This window comes from Macaca fascicularis, chromosome 16 (assembly GCF_037993035.2).
Source record: "Macaca fascicularis isolate 582-1 chromosome 16, T2T-MFA8v1.1".
In the NCBI taxonomy this organism is placed as follows: Eukaryota; Metazoa; Chordata; class Mammalia; order Primates; family Cercopithecidae; genus Macaca; species Macaca fascicularis.
Window position 1 is genome coordinate 82116877 of NC_088390.1, and position 18204 is coordinate 82135080.

The window sequence follows — 18204 nt, forward strand, 5'->3', positions numbered from 1 at the left end:
AAATCCTTTCATTCATAGTGATAATTTGGAAAAAAAATGTATTTACCACCATTAGACTTGAATATATCTACTCCTTATTCTGAAATTGATAATTAGCTGAGAAGAATTAACCATTGTGCACCGTAGATGGGATTTTGAAGTGGTGCAACTGCTGTGGAAGCAGGATGGCAGTTCTTCAAAAGTTTATTTTTTTTTAAGACAGTCTCACTCTGTTGCCCAGGCTGGAGTGCAGTGGTGCCATCTTGGCTCACTGCAACCTACTTCTAGGCTCAAGCAATCCTCCTACCTCATCCCCCAAAGTACCTGGGACTATATCCATTGGAGTAGACTACATCAATGTCCATTGACAGATGAGTGGATAAACAAATAATGATATATACATACAATATACATACACGCATATGTAAATATTCAGCCTTAAAAAGGAAGGAAATCATGTCACATTCAACACATGCGTGAACCTCAGGGACATTATGCTAAGTGCAATAAACCAGTCACAATAAGAAATACTGTACAATTCCATTTATATGAGACATCCAGAGTAGACAAATTCATAGAGACAGGAAGTAAAATGGTGGTTGCTGGGAACTGGGGATGCAGAAAGGTGAAAGGGAGAGTTGCTTAATGGATACAAGATTTTAGTTTTGCAAAATGAAAAGTTCTGGCGATCTGTTACACAACAATAAATATATTGAACTGTACACTTAAAAAATGGTAAAAATGGTGAACTTTAACGTGTTTTTACCATCTTTTTTTTTATTTATTTATTTTATTTCTTTATTTTGAGATGGAGTCTTGCTCTGTCACCCAGGCTGGAGTGCAGTGGCATGATCTCCACTTACTGCAAGCTCCGCCTCCCGGGTTCTTGCCATTCTCCTGCCTCAGCCTCCCAAGTAACTGGGACTACAGACACCGGCCACCATGCCCGGCTAATTTTTTAAATATTTTTTTGTAGAGACAGGGTTTCACCGTGTTAGCCAGGATGGTCTCGATCTTCTAACCTCGTGATCCGCCTGCCTCAGCCTCCCAAAGTGCTGGGATTATAGGCGGGAGCCACCGCGCCCAGCCTATCTTTTAAAAAAAAATGTTTTGGGTTGCTTTGCAATAGTGATTTTTTAAAGTTTCTGTAACTCAAAACTTTATTTAAAAAAGCATTTACCCTGCATTTTTAGGGGAACATAGTTCATTCCCAGTTGATTAAGGGAACCTCTATTTTTTTTTTTTAATCAGAAAGACACTTATTAAATGTAGAAAGGGGCTGGGCACAATGGCTCACACCTGTAATCCCAGCACTTTGGGAGGCTGAGGTGGGAAGATCACCTGATGTCAGGAGTTCAAGACCAGCCTGGCCAAATGTCAAAACCCTAACTCTACTAAAAAAAAAAAAAAAAAAAAAAAAAAGGCGGGGTGCAGTGGCTCACTCTTGTAATCCCAGCACTTTGGGAGGCCAAGGTGGGTGGATCACGAGGTCAGGAGATCAAGACCATCCTGGCTAGCCGGGCGCGGTGGCTCACGCCTGTAATCCCAGCACTTTGGGAGGCCGAGGCGGGCGGATCACAAGGTCAGGAGATCGAGACCACGGTGAAACCCCGTCTCTACTAAAAATACAAAAAATTAGCCGGGCGCGGTTGTGGGCGCCTGTAGTCCCAGCTACTCGGGAGACTGAGGCAGGAGAATGGTGTGAACCCAGAAGGCGGAGCTTGCAGTGAGCCGAGATCACACCACTACACTCCAGCCTGGGTGACAGAGTGAGACTCTATCTCAAAAAAAAAAAAAAAAAAAAAAAAGACCATCCTGGCTAACACGGTGAAACCCCATCCCTACTAAAAATACAAACAATTAGCCAGGTATGGTGGTGGGGGCCTGTAGTCCCAGCTATTCGGGAGACTGAGGCAGGAGAATGGTGTGAACCCAGAAGGCGGAGCTTGCAGTGAGCCGAGATCACACCACTACACTCCAGCCGGGGTGACAGAGTGAGACTCTATCTCAAAAAAAAAAAAAAAAAAAAAAATTATCCAGGTGTGGTGGCGTGCACCTGTACTCGGGGGGCTGAGGCAGGAGAATCACTTGAACCCATGAGGTGGAGTTTGCAATGAGCCAAGATCACGCCACTGCACTCCAACCTGGGCGACAGAGCGAGACTGTCTCAAAAAAAAAGAAAAAATTAAAAGTTAAAAAAATAGGCCGGGCGCGGTGGCTCAAGCCTGTAATCCCAGCACTTTGGGAGGCCGAGACGGGTGGATCACGAGGTCAGGAGATCGAGACCATCCTGGCTAACCTGGTGAAACCCCGTCTCTACTAAAAAATACAAAAAACTAGCCGGGCGAGGTGGCAGGCGCCTGTAGTCCCAGCTACTCGGGAGGCTGAGGCAGGAGAATGGCGTAAACCCGGGAGGCGGAGCTTGCAGTGAGCTGAGATCCGGCCACTGCACTCCAGCCCGGGTGACAAAGCGAGAGACTCCGTCTCAAAAAAAAAAAAAAAAAAAAAAAAAAAAAAAAAAAAAAAAAAAAGGGCCAGGCACAGTGGCTCATGCCTGTAATCCGAGCACTTTTGGAGGCCAAGGTGGGCGGATCACGAGGTCAGGAGATGGAGACCATCCTGGCTAAAACGGTGAAACCCTGTCTCTACTAGAAATATAAAAAAATTAATTGGGCGTGGTGGCAGGCACCTGTAGTCCCAGCTATTCGGGAGACTGAGGCAGGAGAATGGCGTGAACCCAGAAGGCGGAGCTTGCAGTGAGCCGAGATTGTGCCACTGCACTCCAGCCTGGGTGACAGAGAGAGACTCCATCTTAAATAAATAAACTAATTAATTAATTAATTAATTAAAATGTAGAAGGAAGGTAGAAACAGAAAATTGCAATTTTTCAGCCCCCAAAATAATACAGGTGCCCTTAGACTTATGATAGGGTTATGTCCAGATAAACCCATTGTAAGTGAAAAATGTAAGTGGAAGATGCATTTAATACCCTGATAAATCCATAGTAAAGTAAAAAAAAAATCTTAAATCATTGTACGTCCAAATGCTCAACTTATGATAAGGTTACATCCCAATAAACCCCATCTTAAAGTTAAAAAATGCTAAATCAAATCATCTAGGTTGGGGACAGTCTAACTGATTCAAGCCAGGGTCACCAATGCGTGCTAAAACGATTCAGTGAAGGCTTGTTGGGAGATGGACAGGGAGACAAAGGATCATCCTTCTCCTCTAGATCACCTTTTTTTTTCTTTTTATTGTTTAATTTAATTATTTTATTATTATTATTATTATTATTATTTTTGAGACAGAGTCTTGCTCTGTTGCCCAGGCTGGAGTGCAGTGGTGCAATCTCAGCTCACTGCAACCTCGACCTCCTGGGTTCAAGCAATTCTCATGCCTCAGCTTCCCAAGTAGCTGGGATTACAGATACATGCCACCACACCCAGGTCTTTTTTTTTTTTTTGAGATAGAGCCTCTCTCTGTTGCCCAGGCCGGAGTGCAGTGGTGCGATCTCTACTCACCACAATCTCTGCCTTCCGGGTTCAAGCAGTTCTCCTGCCTCAGCCTCCTGGGTAGCTGGGACTACAGGCGCCTGCCACCATGCCCAGCTAGTTTTTGTATTTTTAGTAGAGATGGGGTTTCACTATGTTGGCCAGGCTTGTCTCTAACTCCTGACCTTATGATCCGCTCGCCTCGGCCTCCGAAAGTGCTGGGATTACAGGCGTGAGCCACAACGCCCAGACTTTTTTTTTTTTTTTAGTAGAGACGAGGTTTCTCCATGTTGACCAGGATGGTCTCGAACTCCTGGCTTCAAGTGATGCACCTGCCTTGGCCGCCCAAAGTGCTGGGATTACAGATGTAAGCCACTGTGCCTGGCTTATTGTTTAATTTTAATTTTTTTTTCTTTTAGAGAGACAAGATATCACTCTGTCTCCCAGGCTAGAGTGTCGTGGCTTGATAGCTCACTGCAACCTCGAACTCCTGGGCTCAAGGGATCCTCTTGCCTTACCTCACATGCATGGCACCACACCCAGCCAATTTTATTTTTATTTTTTGCAGAGCCGGGGTCTCCCTGTGCTGCCCAGGCTAGCTTTGAACTGCTGTCCTCAAGCGATCCTCTAGCCTCGGCTTTCCAAAGTGCTGGGATTACATGTAGCTTACTTTTTTTTTCTTTGAGACGGAGTCTTGCTCTGTTGCCCAGACTGGAGTGCAGTGGCGCAATCTGGGCTCACTGCAAGCTCCACCTCCAGGGTTCATGTCATTCTCCTGCCTCAGCCTCCCGAGTAGCTGGGACTACAGGCGCCCGCCACCATGCCTGGCTAATTTTTTTTATTTTTAGTAGAGACGGGGTTTCACCGTGTTAGCCAGGATGGTCTCGATCTTCTGACCTCGTGATCTGCCCACCTCGGTCTCCCAAAGCGCTGGGATTACCAGTAGATTACTTCTTAATCACAAAGTGAAAATTGGTGTTTTTACATTGGGAGAGATGGCAGTCACTTCCTTAACCAAGTGATTGGCTTAAACCTCACTACGAGGCACCTGGTATCAATTGCCACCTACAAACCACACAGCACCACCTGTGACCATCCTTGCCAAAAATATTTAACTTAATTCTAATCTGACGTTTAGCCCTATCCTTCAGTTTACAAGGGGCAGAAAGAAAGGCCCAGCGACACCATGAGGAAGCATTGCAGAAGGAAGCCTCCCATGAGGAACACAAGTCCAGAAAGGGGAGCGTTCTGCAGGACAGCTGGCCCAGCTCCTAAAAGGTCAACGTGGGGGCCGGGCACAGTGGCTCATGCTTTTAATCCCAACACTTTGGGAGGCCGAGGTGGGTGGATCACTTGAGGCCAGGAGTTCGAGACCTGCCTGGCCAATATGGCGAAACCCTGTCTCTACCAAAAAGAAAATACAAAAATTAGCCAGGTGCAGTAGTGCACACCTGTGGTCCCAGCTACTCGGGGGGCTGAGGCAGGAGAATCACTTGAGCCCAGGAGGCAGAGGTTTCAGTGAGCCAAGATCGTGCCACTGCATTCCAGTCTGGGTGACAAGAGCAAGACTGTCTAAAAAAAAGTGAATGTGGGGCAGGAGATGGGATGGTGAGGGTTCTATTTTAGAATAACAAAGAGAGAAAACAAATGCAATAGGCGGCATGGATTGGACTCAAATTCAAAAGGAAACCTTTAATAGACATTTTGGAGACAGCTAAGAAAATTTGAATATGAACTGAATCACACATCATTTAATGGAGACATTATTAATTTCCTTAGATGTGAAAAGGGGCCAGGCGCAGTGGCTCACACGTGTAATCCCAGCATATTGGGAGGCCAAAGTGGGCGGATCACCTGAGGTCAGGAGTTCAAGACCAGCCTGGCCAACATGGCAAAAACCCGTCTCTACTAAAAACACAAAAATTAGCTGGGCGTGGTGGCGGGCGCCTGTAATCCCAGCTACTCGGGAGACTGAGGCAGGAGAAGCGCTTGAACCCAGGAGGCGGAGGTTGCAGTGAGCCAAGATTGCACCACTGCACTCCAGCCTGGGCGACAGAGTGAGACTCCGTCTAAAAAAAAAAAAGAAGAAGAAGAAAAGAAAAGAAAAAGAAAAATGGAGCCCTTTGGGATCATGGAGCTCCTTGAGAGGCTCTGACCTGAACACGCATGGTAACCAGTGGCACTTGAGAGACTGCTCTCAGAGGACTGACTGGAGGGAGGGGGCAGCTCCGTAACCAGCTTGTCAAGAACAACTGTAACAAGGCATCGAGTGCCAATCCATGCCAGGTCGGCACTGGCCTCTCCAGGGTATCATTGTTCACATTGTAAGGAGGTTTAAGTAGCTTGTTCAAGCGTGCACCGAGGACCCGACCCTTCCTCGGATCTCCCTCTGGACACAACGTGAGGTTAGGGGGTAGGAGGCTGAGAGGATCCTGTGAACTGCAGAGCGGAGCTGGGACGGGGAGTCAGGCCTCGCGATCGGGCCGGGGGCACTCCCTGGGCCCATGCCTCGCCCTGGCACGGGGAGCAGGGAGGGGGTACGCGGCTGACGGCCGTCGGGGCAGCAACAGCACAGCCCGGCGGTGGCTCGCCGCCCAGACTCGGGGCAGGGAAGGTTCCCGTGCGGGCGGGAGGCTAAGAGGCCGCCTCCAGCCCGGGGCATCCCGTGCACCCGAGCCTGGAGCCCGGAGCCTGGAAGGGTGAAGGGGCCCCGAGCTCGGGACCAAACTGGAGGCAGAGGGAGAGCGGTGGCTCCTCCCCCGGCCCCCGCCGCTGGCCGATCGGAGCGCTGGGCGGGCGCCGCGGGAGCCGCAGCCCTTTCCGGGGGGCGGACCCGGCAACGGCGGCACCCAGCTCCTGCCCCGACAGGTGCGCGCCGCGCGAAGGAATGCGGCCCGCCTGACTCACCAGCGCCTCCTTCCTACCTGCGCGCCCGCCCCATAAAGTGCTGCCCGCCCCGTCCTCCCCCCCAACCCCCGTGCCCGCCCTCGGACCGTCCCGGCTCGCCCGCGCGCTGCAGCCCCATCTCCTAGCGGCAGCCCAGGCGCAGAGGGAGCGAGTCCACTCCGAGGCAGGTCCAGGACGGACGCACGACAGCAGCCGAGGCTGACCGGGAGAGGGTGAGTGTCCGCGCCAGCTGAGCAGCCGCGCAGGGGAGCTAGTCGGGCAGGGCAGGTGGCTTTTATCTCCCCTTCCCCTCCCTGAAGGCTGGCAGGCCCGGGTCCCTTCGTCCACGCTGCCCAGGACAGGGGTCCAGCCTCCCTGGAGTGTGCCGGGGGCAACTGGGAGCTGAGGGGCAGGGCAGCTAGAGAAGGGTGGTGCCCATCAGACCTCCAGGCCAGAGGAGCGCCTTGGGTGCGCCTGCGGGAGAAGTGGGCAGAGGTCAGTGACTGGCAGGCCTCTGGGGCTGGGTCCCTCTGGGGTTTGCAAAGAAGGTGGAGGAGAAGCTACCCTGAGCGATGGGCCCAGCCCATCATGGCGCATCTAATGATAAACCCACATTCCTGACTTTTATGTGAAGTTTCCTTGTTTCTAACATTGACTGCTACTTTTAAAAGCCACCCTGAGAGGCAGATGCCCTCCCGGCTCCAGGCAGGGCCTGCTCTGTGCGGTGCCACAGTCCATCTGGGGCTGGGGAGTCCCTGATTTTCCTTTTCTCTTGGCCAGGCACAGGCCTGCCTTCCTTCCAAAGTCAGCCCTAGGCGCCTTCCTTCAGGAAGCTCTACTGGCCTCACCCACCAGCCCTGGGGCTGTGCCCAACACTGCCACCTCCTGCAGCATCGGCCCTTTTTCCCACGGCTCGGCCTCTGGGGTGGCCCTCTGGCTGGAATTGGGGCTCTGGGGCTCCTAGTGACTCCCAGGGGCAGGGACAGGGCTCCTCCTCCACCCCATGGCCTTGCCACACCCTGAGGACAAGGACCAGGCACAGGTGGCATGGTTGTTGCTGTCTCCAACAGAGCTGGCAGTGAAGGCTTGGAGTCTCCATCCTGGGGACCGAGGGAAGGACAGCAGGAGGGACAGCAGGGGAGGTATGTCTGTCTACTCGACCCTGATTTCTCGGGGATGACACAGCAGCCAAGGGCCTAGGGTCCCCAGACTTCTGGCCAGCTGCCTCTGGGGGGCGAGGGACTGGCCTGGGTCCCTGAGGGAAGGAGATGTGACAGTGAGAGGGGATGGTGGGCAGGAGCAGATGTGCCCAGAGGGGTCCCCAGGGATTGGGATGGGGGGCCAGGGGAGCTCTGAGCCCGTGGGTGGGTGGACATGGCCTGTATGTGTGTGTGTCCCTGTGTGTGGGAAGCTGCCTGTGCTGCAGTGTGATGGCATTCAGGGTGGCAGTCACACACTCCAGGGAACTGCTGGCACATACAGTTGGGGCAGCCTGGTGGGGTCCGGGCCGCCTGGAGAGTGGGTGTCCTGAGCACTGGGCCCAGCCCATTATGACGCATCTAATGATAAACACGAATTCCTGACTTTTATGGGAAATCTCGTTGTTTCTAACATTGGCTCCTACTTTTAAAACTTTCTAAACAAGTTAAGTCAAGTCAAACACTCTTGGGTGCCTCGCCAACCCTCTAACTGCCATTTTGTAGCCTCTGCATGGAGGCTGCCATGGAGGTTGAAGGCAGGGCCTGCAGAGCAGGGCCCTATCCTGGCCCTCCCAGTGCGGGCCGTGGGATGGGGAAGCTCCACAGCCTTCTGTGCCTGGTCTCTCATCTGGGAAACGGGCAGAATGTAAGCGTCTCCCCACCGGGCTCCTGTGCTGAGCAGTCACCTCCGTGAAGCCCTGGGCACATGTGGCGGTCAGGGTGTGCGAATCAGCACTGCCTGCGGGGGTGTGGCCGGGGCAGTGGGAGGAAGAGCTGGGCTCAGCTCTCCGGGCCTGTACCTGCCTGTGTAATGATGCCTGGGAGGCCTGAGCCTGCAGCCTGTATTGTGTAGCATGTGGGTGTGGCGCCTACACCCCGAGGCCGCAAGGAAGTCATTTCCCTCTAGGAACCCTGCTGTCCCCAGCCTTTCCCTGCTGGCTCAGGGCTGCCTCCTGGCCCCTGTGCCACAACTGCCCTACCTGTGTTGTCACTGCTGAGGCCTCCTCCAGGCTGCACACCTTAGAGGCAGGCTACACCCTCCTGCCCTTGGCCTGAGAAAGTCTTCTCCAGCAACTCGGGGACTGCAGCCCCCAGACCCTGGGGCGGCCAGTGCCCCAGAAGCCAGGCTGAGAAAGGATTCAATGGGGAGGGCCAGTGGGCAGGGCAGAGGCTTGGGCCCCTGGGAGACCTGGCCCTAGAGAAAGAGGCAAGGTGCTCACCTTTGCCCCGGCCCTGCAGGCCTGGGTGGCTCTGCTGCCAGCCTCTTTTCTTGTCCAGGCTTCAGGCTGAGCATCTCTTAGAGGGCCTCAGGGATGCCCAGGCCTGCCCTGAAATCTGCTGAGGACTTGGGATGGTTTAATACTGAACCCACAGCCGCCGGGGATGCCTCGGGGCGAGCCACAGTGTGTGTGTGTGTGTGTGTGTGTCTCACTCTGGGCTAACTTGTGAAAGTGTGAACAGCTCAGGGGCCCCGAAAACTTAACTCTGGGGCAGGCAGAGGTACAGGGTAGGGCAGAGGATTCAGACCCCACCCTGATGGGCCGGGCAGTCACCGCAGAACCCAACCCGGTGCAGTAAGCTACTGCGCGCAGCTGTGGCCCAGCCCCAGGCCCCAGATATTGGGAGGGGCCCCTCTCCTCCCAGCTGTGCCACCCTCACCAAAGGGTAAGTGGGCCAGGACAAAAGGAGCAGGAGGCAGAACCGTGGCCGCCTCTCAGGGTGAGCCCTCACTGGGGCTTGTCATGGCCAAGCCTGACCCAGGCCCACTGGGAGCTAAAAGGCAAAGAAGAATAAACTCGGATCTGCCCTCAGGGAGCCCAGCGCTGACAGGCCCAGCGCTGGCACAAACTTGCAAACCAAAGTCCTTGAGGGCTGGAGGGGGCCTCCCTGGGCAGGGCATCCGGCCACTGCAGAGATGGCACGGAACAAGGCAGTGGAAAAGGCAGGAGTCAGAGGCCCAGGGCCCTACCTCTCGCAGCTGGGGGCCCTTGGTCCCATCACCGGCGCTCAGAGCCTCAGTTCCCACAGCTGTGCAGTGAGAGGGAGCTGAAGGCACCGACCATGGCTGTTGAGGCCTCATGTGTCAATTGTTGCTGTTCTGCAGGAGGAAGAGGATGGCAGGGCCACGCCCCAGCCCATGGGCCAGGCTGCTACTGGCAGCCTTGATCAGCATCAGCCTCTCTGGGACCTTGGGTGAGTCCACGTTGCCCTGCAGCCCCTTCCTGGCATACCTTGGGCAGGCATTGCCCTTGCACAGGTTCTCACAGGGTCTCACCTAAACACTCTTGGCCATTCAGCAACTGACCACTGCCCACCTTCAGAGCACTGCTCACCTCAGGAAAACTTGAGGCTCCAAGCTCTTCAGCCTAGAGAATCTTGAGCACTGGCCACAGGGCCTGAGAATAGGAGGGAAGGAGGCTGTGTCTAGAGGAGACAGCAGATGCCCACCCAGGACTGAGGCACCCAGAGGATGCACTGAGGCCTCAGAGGTAGAGTCGAGAGGGTTATAGGAATTTGGAGAAGAGAGGGACTGCTGACGTGTCACCTGCTCTCTGAGTGTCACTAGTGGACAAATCACTGGAGCCAGCTCCTACCACTTGAATTTTGTCTGTCAGAGGGGGTCCTGCTGGTGGCTTGAAATAGACCATAGGCCGGGCGCGGTGGCTCAAGCCTGTAATCCCAGCACTTTGGGAGGCCGAGACGGGCGGATCACAAGGTCAGGAGATCGAGACCATCCTGGCGAACACGGTGAAACCCCGTCTCTACTAAAAAAATACAAAAAAACTAGCCGGGCGAGGTGGCGGGCGCCTGTAGTCCCAGCTACACAGGAGGCTGAGGCAGGAGAATGGCGTAAACCCGGGAGGCGGAGCTTGCAGTGAGCTGAGATCCGGCCACTGCGCTCCAGCCCCGGCGACAGAGCGAGACTCCGTCTCAAAAAAAAAAAAAAAAAAAAAAAAAAGAAATAGACCATGACAGAAATGTTTACACCACAGAAATTGGCAAACGCTATAGGTCAAGCACCAGAGACCAGAGCCGTTGTTATTTATTTATTTATTATTTATTTAACTCAATGTATATGTAGAAACATGCTCTCACTCTGTCATCCCGGTGGAGTGCAGTAATGCCATCATGGCTCACTGCAGCCTCAACTTCCCAGGCTCAAGCAATCCTCCCACCTCAGCCTCCCGAGTAGCTAGGACCACAGGCGTGCACCACCATGCTTGGCTAATTAAAAACAATTTTTTTTTTGTAGAGACAGTCTCACTGTGTTACCCAGGCTGGTCTCAAACTCCTGAGCTTCAGTAATCTTCCTACCTCAGCCTCCCAAAGTGCTGGGATTACAGGTGTGAGCCACCTCACCAGCCACCAGAGCTATTGTTAAACACTGACCAGCACACCATTGCCTGAAACCTAGGAGACCTCTTACTGTGTACACCGGGTGCACACAGTAGGTCCTCACTGTGATTTTTAACTGAGCAGAGTCAATGGGGCAATCTAGAGTTTTACTTCATTCGTTACTGAGGACCCACTGTGTGCCGGGTGTGCTGGGTGCTAGGGCTACCATGATAAACAAGACATCGTTCCCTTCACCCTAGAGGAGGCTCAGAGGACAGACAGGCCGTGTGGCAGTGGTCTTGCTCTAAAGCACAAGCTGTGATGGAGGAGGTACTTGGAAAGGGCCCAGTGCTAGATGCAGCTCATCAAAGGTAATGGGGAAGGCTGAGGAACGCCTGCTGGACCTGAGGAGGCAGCAGGCCAGGGGCTGGCCAGGGTGTGCCAACACTGAATGTGCCAGTGCCACTGACTCAGTCCCCACCTTCTGTCCTTCTGGCTTGAGTGGGAAGTCCCAGGTTTGAAACCACAGCTTGTTTTTAGCTGTGCTACCTGGGGTAGACCACACACCCTAGCCTCTGTAAAATAGGGAAGGGCTGGGTGCAGTGGCTCACACCTATAATTCCCAGCACTTTGGGAGGCCAAGGTGGGAGGATTGACTGAACCCAGGAATTTGAGGCCATCCTGAGCAACACAGGGAGCCCCTGTCTCTACAAAAAATAAAAAATTAGCTGGGCTACTTGGGAGACTGAAGTGGGAGGATTGCCTGAGCCCAGGATGTCGAGACTGCAGTGAGCTATGGTCATGCCACTGCACTCCAGCCTGGGTGACACAGCAAGACCGTATCTCAAAACTAAATAAAATTGAAATGCAGACTGGGCACAGTGGCTCACACCTGTAATCCCAGCACTTTGGGAGGCTGAGGCAGGCAGATCATTTGAGGTCAGGAGTTCGAGACCAGCCTGGCCAACATAGTGAAACCCCATCTCTACTAAAAATACAAAAATTAGCCAGGCATGGTGGTGCCCACCTATTATCCCAGCTACTTGGGAGGCTGAGGCAGGAGAATCACTTGAACCTGGGAGGCGGGGGTTTCAGTGAGCTGAGATCACACCACTGCATTCCAGCCTGGGCAACATAGCAAGACTCTGTCTGAAAAAAAAGTAAAAAAAATAAAAATACAACAACAACAAACCAAAATAAATACGTAAGGCCAGGCACGGTGGCTCCCGCCTGTAATCCCAGCACTTTGGGAGGCTGAGGCGGGCAGCTCACAAGGTCAGGAGATCGAGACCATCCTGGCTAACACGGTGAAACCCCATCTCTACTAAAAATACAAAAAATTAGCTGGGTGTGGTGGTGGGCACCTGTAGTCCCAGCTACTCCAGAGGCTGAGGTGGGAGAATGGCATGAACCCGGGAGGTGGAGCTTGCAATGAGCCGAGATTGCGCCACTGCACTCCAGCCTGGGTGACACAGTAAGACTCCGTCTCAAAAAAATAATAATAAATAAATACATAAATACACAAATACATAAATAACATAGCGAGGGAATCCCCACCTCTCCAGGTGAGGGTGCAGGTGGGAAAGTGCTTGCCTTTGCTGAGTGCCTCCCCATTCATGTGCCCACCTCCGCCCCCCAGCAAACCGCTGCAAGAAGGCCCCAGTGAAGAGCTGCACGGAGTGTGTCCGTGTGGATAAGGACTGCGCCTACTGCACGGACGAGGTGAGGACCTGGCCTGGGTCGGTGTGGAACGGGCAAGGGTCAGGAATAGCTGGTGGAAATGAATCTGGGGTTGGGGCAGCCAGGGAATGGGTGCTGCCCCCACTGACCCTCTGTCCTTCTGGCCAGATGTTCAGGGACCGGCGCTGCAACACCCAGGCGGAGCTGCTGGCCGCAGGCTGTCAGCGCGAGAGCATCGTGGTCATGGAGAGCAGCTTCCAGATTACAGAGGTGCCTGGTGGGGGGACTGGGGTGGGGGCTCCCCATGCTCAGCCTGGCTATTTATGGGGGTGTATAGTGCCCCTTGGCTGGGCTGGGCCCCCATCGGGCCTCTGGAGTGACCCTCCAGCCAGCTGTCCCCTTCCACTGGCTGCAGGAGACCCAGATTGACACCACCCTGCGGCGCAGCCAGATGTCCCCCCAGGGCCTGCGGGTCCGGCTGCGGCCCGGTGAGGAGCGGCACTTTGAGCTGGAGGTGTTTGAGCCCCGGGAGAGCCCCGTGGACCTGTACATCCTCATGGACTTCTCCAACTCCATGTCCGATGATCTGGACAACCTCAAGAAGATGGGGCAGAACTTGGGTACAGCAGGGCCAGAGTGGAGGACAGCAGGACAGGAGGGGGACAGGGTGGGCGTCTGCTTGGGAGGCCAGGACTCAGGACAGCTGTACCCACCCAGAAGGAAACACAGGACATTTGAGCCCCCCAAAACCTTCCCTTCCATTCTCAGGGGAATAATCTCAGCCAGACCCTATTCACCACTGGGGACTTCTGAGAAGGCCCAGGGCAAGCAGGCAGTGGAGCCATCTGGCCCTGACAAGGAGGGTACCCCTGCCAAGAGGCTGTGGGGAAGCTTCTGCTCCTCAGAGCTGGGTTGCATTCCCAGCCACCCTGCCCTTGCCGTGTGTGTAACTCCAGACCCCCAGGCCCATTTCCCTCATCCGTAAATAGGAACAGACGATGTTGTGAGCATGAACCTTTGTCCAGCATGCAAAGTGTTAACTTCCCTCTTCCTCCCTTCTGAGCCAGCCTTTGGTGGGGGAGCCCATGTTTATGCCGGGCATCAGGGCTCAGCTATCCCCTCTCTGTCTTGTTGACATCCAGCTCAGGTCCTGAGCCAGCTCACCAGTGACTACACTATTGGATTTGGCAAGTTTGTGGACAAAGTCAGCGTCCCGCAGACAGACATGAGGCCTGAGAAGTAAGTGATTGGGTCCGCCCCATGGGTGGGCAAGGGTCCAGGCCATGTGATCCCCACTCCTCTTTCATCCACAACTTAAAATTCTTCTACGGCCTGGCATGGTGGCTCACACCTGTAATCCCAGCACTTTGGGAGGCCAGGGTGGGCAGATCAGCTGAGGTCAGAAGTTCAAGACCAGCCTGGGCAACATGGCAAAACCCTGTCTCTATTAAAAAAAACAAAAATCAGCTGGGCACGGTGGCTCACGCCTGTAATCCCAGAATTTTGGGAGGCCAAGGCGGGCGGATCATGAGGTCAGGAGATCGAGACCATCCTAGCTAACATGGTGAAACCCCGTCTCTACTAAAAATACCAAAAAATTAGCCAGGCGTGGTGGCGGGTGCCTGTAGTCCCAGCTACTCAGGAGGCTGAGGCAGGAGAATGGTGTGAACCCGGGAGGCGGAGCTTGCAGCGAGCCAGGATCGCACCACTGCATTCCAGCCTGGGTGACAGAGCGAGACTCCGTCTCCAAAAAAAAAAAAAATTAACTGGCCGGGCGCGGTGGCTCAAGCCTGTAATCCCAGCACTTTGGGAGGCCGAGATGGGCGGATCACGAGGTCAGGAGATCGAGACCATCCTGGCTAACACGGTGAAACCCCGTCTCTACTAAAAAATACAAAAAACTAGCCGGGTGAGGTGGCGGGTGCCTGTAGTCCCAGCTACTCGGGAGGCTGAGGCAGGAGAATGGCGTGAACCTGGGAGGCGGAGCTTGCAGTGAGCTGAGATCTGGCCACTGCACTCCAGCCTGGGTGACAGAGCAAGACTCTGTCTCAAAAAAAAAAAAAAAAAAAAAAATTAACTGGGCGTGGTGGGGCACGCCTATAATCCCAGCTACTCAGGAGGCTGAGACAGGAGAATCGCTTGAACCCAGGAGGCAGAGGTTGTAGTGAGCTGAGATCGTGCATACTGCACTCCAGCCTGGGCGATAAAGCAAGACTTGGTCTCAAAAAATAGAATAAAATAAAAAATAAATTTTCCTTCTAGTTGAAACGAGCTGGGGGCACTGCGGTCTGCAGTGTCTTCCCCCTGTGACACTCTCTGTCCCTCCCACCTCTGCCCAGGCTGAAGGAGCCCTGGCCCAACAGTGACCCCCCCTTCTCCTTCAAGAACGTCATCAGCCTGACAGAAGATGTGGATGAGTTCCGGAATAAACTGCAGGGGGAGAGGATCTCAGGCAACCTGGATGCTCCTGAGGGCGGCTTCGATGCCATCCTGCAGACGGCCGTGTGCACGGTGGGCACTGGGAAGGGCGTTGCCAGCCCAGGTCAGGGGCGAGCACTTCTGGGCAAGGGCCTGAGCTGCCCCCTGGCCTGCTCTGGCGCCAGGCTCACTGGCCCTGCGGAAAGCCTGGGAGCCTGCAACCCCTTTGCCCTAAGACAAGCTCAGACTCTGTGAGTAGGTCTCAGTTATAATCTGAGTTCAGATGTGCCGGGAGCCACAGTCCCCTGGCCTGAGCAGTCACAGCCTGGTTTTGTATCAACTGGGCTTTAGGGTTCTGGAATCTTTAGTACCCTGAACCCACCAGCTGCCCAGTCTCCGCCTGTTCTGGGCATCCAAAGAAGCCATTACCTTTGATATGTACATCCATTTGTTCCTTTTTTTTTTTTTGAGACGGAGTCTCACGCTGTTGCCCAGGCTGGAGTGCAGTGGCGCGATCTCGGCTCACTGCAAGCTCCGCCTCCCGGGTTCCCGCCATTCTCCTGCCTCAGCCTCCTGAGTAGCTGGGACTACAGGCGCCCGCCACCGCGCCCGGCTAATTTTTTGTATTTTTAGTAGAGATGGGGTTTCACTGTGGTCTCGATCTCCTGACCTTGTGATCCGCCCGCCTCGGCCTCCCAAAGTGCTGGGATTACAGGCTTGAGCCACCGCGCCCGGCCGTTCATTTTTAAAATAACATACTCATATTACTTACGTCAGAAAACAAAAAGCAAGGATCACACCTGTAATCCCAGTACTTTGGGAGGCTGAGGTGAGTGGATTGCTTAAGTCCAGGGTTTGAGAGCAGCCTGGGCAACATGGCAAGACCCTGTCTCTGTAGAAAACACCAAAATTAGCTGGATGTGATGCACACCTGTGGCCCCAGCTCCTTGGGGGGCCGCATCCTCGGCTCCTGTTTCTCAGCGTTGTCACTCAGTCATGTGCCATCACATGCATCTTTCATGAGGGTACTTGCTGTGAATCCAGTGGCTTAAGCCCAGCCCCATGTTGGGACCTGCGTTCCCCGTCCTACGCAACGCCGTGACGCGTGTCAGCAGGCAGCCTGCTGAGTGGGCACACCTTGCCTTGCCTTCCCCAGAGGGACATTGGCTGGCGCCCGGACAGCACCCACCTGCTGGTCTTCTCCACCGAGTCGGCCTTCCACTATGAGGCTGACGGTGCCAATGTGCTGGCTGGCATCATGAGCCGCAACGATGAACGGTGCCACCTGGACGCCACGGGCACCTACACCCAGTACAGGACACAGGACTACCCGTCGGTGCCCACCCTGGTGCGCCTGCTCGCAAAGCACAACATCATCCCTATCTTTGCTGTCACCAACTACTCCTACAGCTACTACGAGGTGCGGGGCCCGGGCTCCACGGGCGGGAGGTGGTCAAGGCAGGGGGTCCATGGAGCTTCTCAGACACCTCTCCCTTCCTCCCTTCCTCCCTTCCTCCCTCCCTCCCTCCCTCCCTTCCTCCCTCCCTCCCTCCCCTCCTCCCTCTCTCCCTTTTTTCCTTTTTCCTTTCCCAAAGCTTTTAGACCCCACCAAAAGTGGGCCCTGGTGGGAAGGGGAAGTCATGTGTCCATCCTCCACCCCAACTCCCAGGCAGGTGGGGGCTAACAGGGCAGGCTCTGCAACACCACAGCAGGTTCTAGGCCTCAGTTTCCCCATCCTCAAAGTACGAAGAATCCTAGAGCTATTCAGATTCATGGAGATGCTTAGCCTGGCCTTCTCTCCCACAGAAGCTTCACACCTATTTCCCTGTCTCCTCGCTGGGGGTGCTGCAGGAGGACTCGTCCAACATCGTGGAGCTGCTGGAGGAGGCCTTCAATGTGAGGGCAGCTCGGGCTCCAGAGTCTGAGCCCTTCTGGGGCAGGGCAGGAGGTGGACAGGGTGGGCAAGAGGTGTCTTGGGTCATGGTTGCAAAAGGGGTCTGGGACAGGCCAGTGAGGAAGGGTCTCTGGTTATCCCTGAAGCCCTGAGGGGCCACCTGGGCCTGGCCCTGGCTGCTGCAGGCTCTGTAGCACCCCACATGATGCCAGTCGCACTTGGGGGTTGGGGTGGAGCACAGCCAGGCCCCCCACAGAGCACTGACCAACCTCCTTCCTCCTTTAGCGAATCCGCTCCAACCTGGACATCCGGGCCCTAGACAGCCCCCGAGGCTTTCGGACAGAGGTCACCTCCAAGATGTTCCAGAAGATGAAGACTGGGTCCTTTCAGATCCAGCGGGGGGAAGTGGTACGCCTCCGTGGGGGTAGCGGGGTGGGGGACAGGCATAGCGCCCCGCACGGAGTGGAATCGTCTAAAAGAGCAGTCAAGAGCGCGGTCCCTGGAGTCGGGCAGGCCTGGGTGCAGATCCCTGGGCCTGGCCGCTTGGATGAGCCTGGCATGCTCCTCTGCTTGTTGGCTTCCTCGGCAGGCGAGCGTCGAGCCCCGAGGCTTGCTGGGGCAGTAAATGGGTTAGTGTCACGAAGCCCAGAGGCCCTGGCCACTGTCATTGTCGCTGTGATTGTGACTGGCTGGGAAGGAGGGAGTTTTCAGCCCTGAGGGAGGTGAGCAGGAGCTCGTATCAGGGATCCAGACATCTAGGAACTTGGTGATTGAGGGCCTTCAGGCATCAGTGGCCCTCTGGTCCTTGGGGCTGGGCCTGCCTTGGCTGACCACGGGGCCCCTGCAGGGCATATACCAGGTGCAGCTGCGGGCCATTGAGCACGTGGATGGGACGCACGTGTGCCAGCTGCCGAAGGAGGACCAGAAGGGCAACATCCATCTGAAACCTTCCTTCTCTGATGGCCTCAAGATGGACGCGGGCATCATCTGTGATGTGTGCCCCTGCGAGCTGGTATGACGCAGCCCCGCTGGGCGGGAGGGGAGAGCTGAGCCAAGCACCCTGGGGGCCCGAGGAATGAAGCGGGACTCCTGTGCCCCATCTCCCTTGTGGGATGTCCTGAGGCACACAGGGCAGCAGAAGTGTCCAGTGGTCCCGGTCCTGCGCCCCCAACACACCCCACCACGGTCTTTCTCATTCCAGCAAAAAGAGGTGCGGTCAGCTCGCTGCAACTTCAATGGAGACTTCATGTGTGGACAGTGTGTGTGCAGTGAGGGCTGGTGAGTGGGGAAGAGAGGTGGGCATTGAGGACACCAGTGGCCC

The 18204-nt window shown here is 54.9% G+C and overlaps 1 protein-coding gene across 24 annotated transcripts in view; it reads left to right on the forward strand.

Moving 5' to 3' along the window:
* The first annotated feature begins 6314 nt into the window (after window positions 1-6314).
* ITGB4 (integrin subunit beta 4) overlaps window positions 6315-18204 on the forward strand; it is a 38907-nt gene continuing 27017 nt past the window's right edge. For 21 of the 24 annotated variants that reach the window (XR_012426168.1, XR_012426169.1, XR_012426170.1 and 18 more), the window contains exons 1-13: window positions 6315-6589; window positions 7427-7498; window positions 9660-9748; window positions 12531-12613; window positions 12740-12841; window positions 12987-13191; window positions 13714-13810; window positions 14911-15082; window positions 16146-16409; window positions 16796-16885; window positions 17169-17291; window positions 17731-17895; window positions 18085-18161. Coding sequence is in view for 19 of the 24 variants with exons in the window: in XM_045376670.2 (XP_045232605.2) it covers window positions 9670-9748; window positions 12531-12613; window positions 12740-12841; window positions 12987-13191; window positions 13714-13810; window positions 14911-15082; window positions 16146-16409; window positions 16796-16885; window positions 17169-17291; window positions 17731-17895; window positions 18085-18161 (1457 nt within the window). In the remaining 5 variants the exon portion in view is untranslated. The remainder of the gene's footprint in view (window positions 6590-7426; window positions 7499-9659; window positions 9749-12530; window positions 12614-12739; window positions 12842-12986; window positions 13192-13713; window positions 13811-14910; window positions 15083-16145; window positions 16410-16795; window positions 16886-17168; window positions 17292-17730; window positions 17896-18084; window positions 18162-18204) is intronic. The other 3 variants (XM_065532004.1, XM_074020522.1, XM_065532006.1) reach the window with 2 other exon arrangements.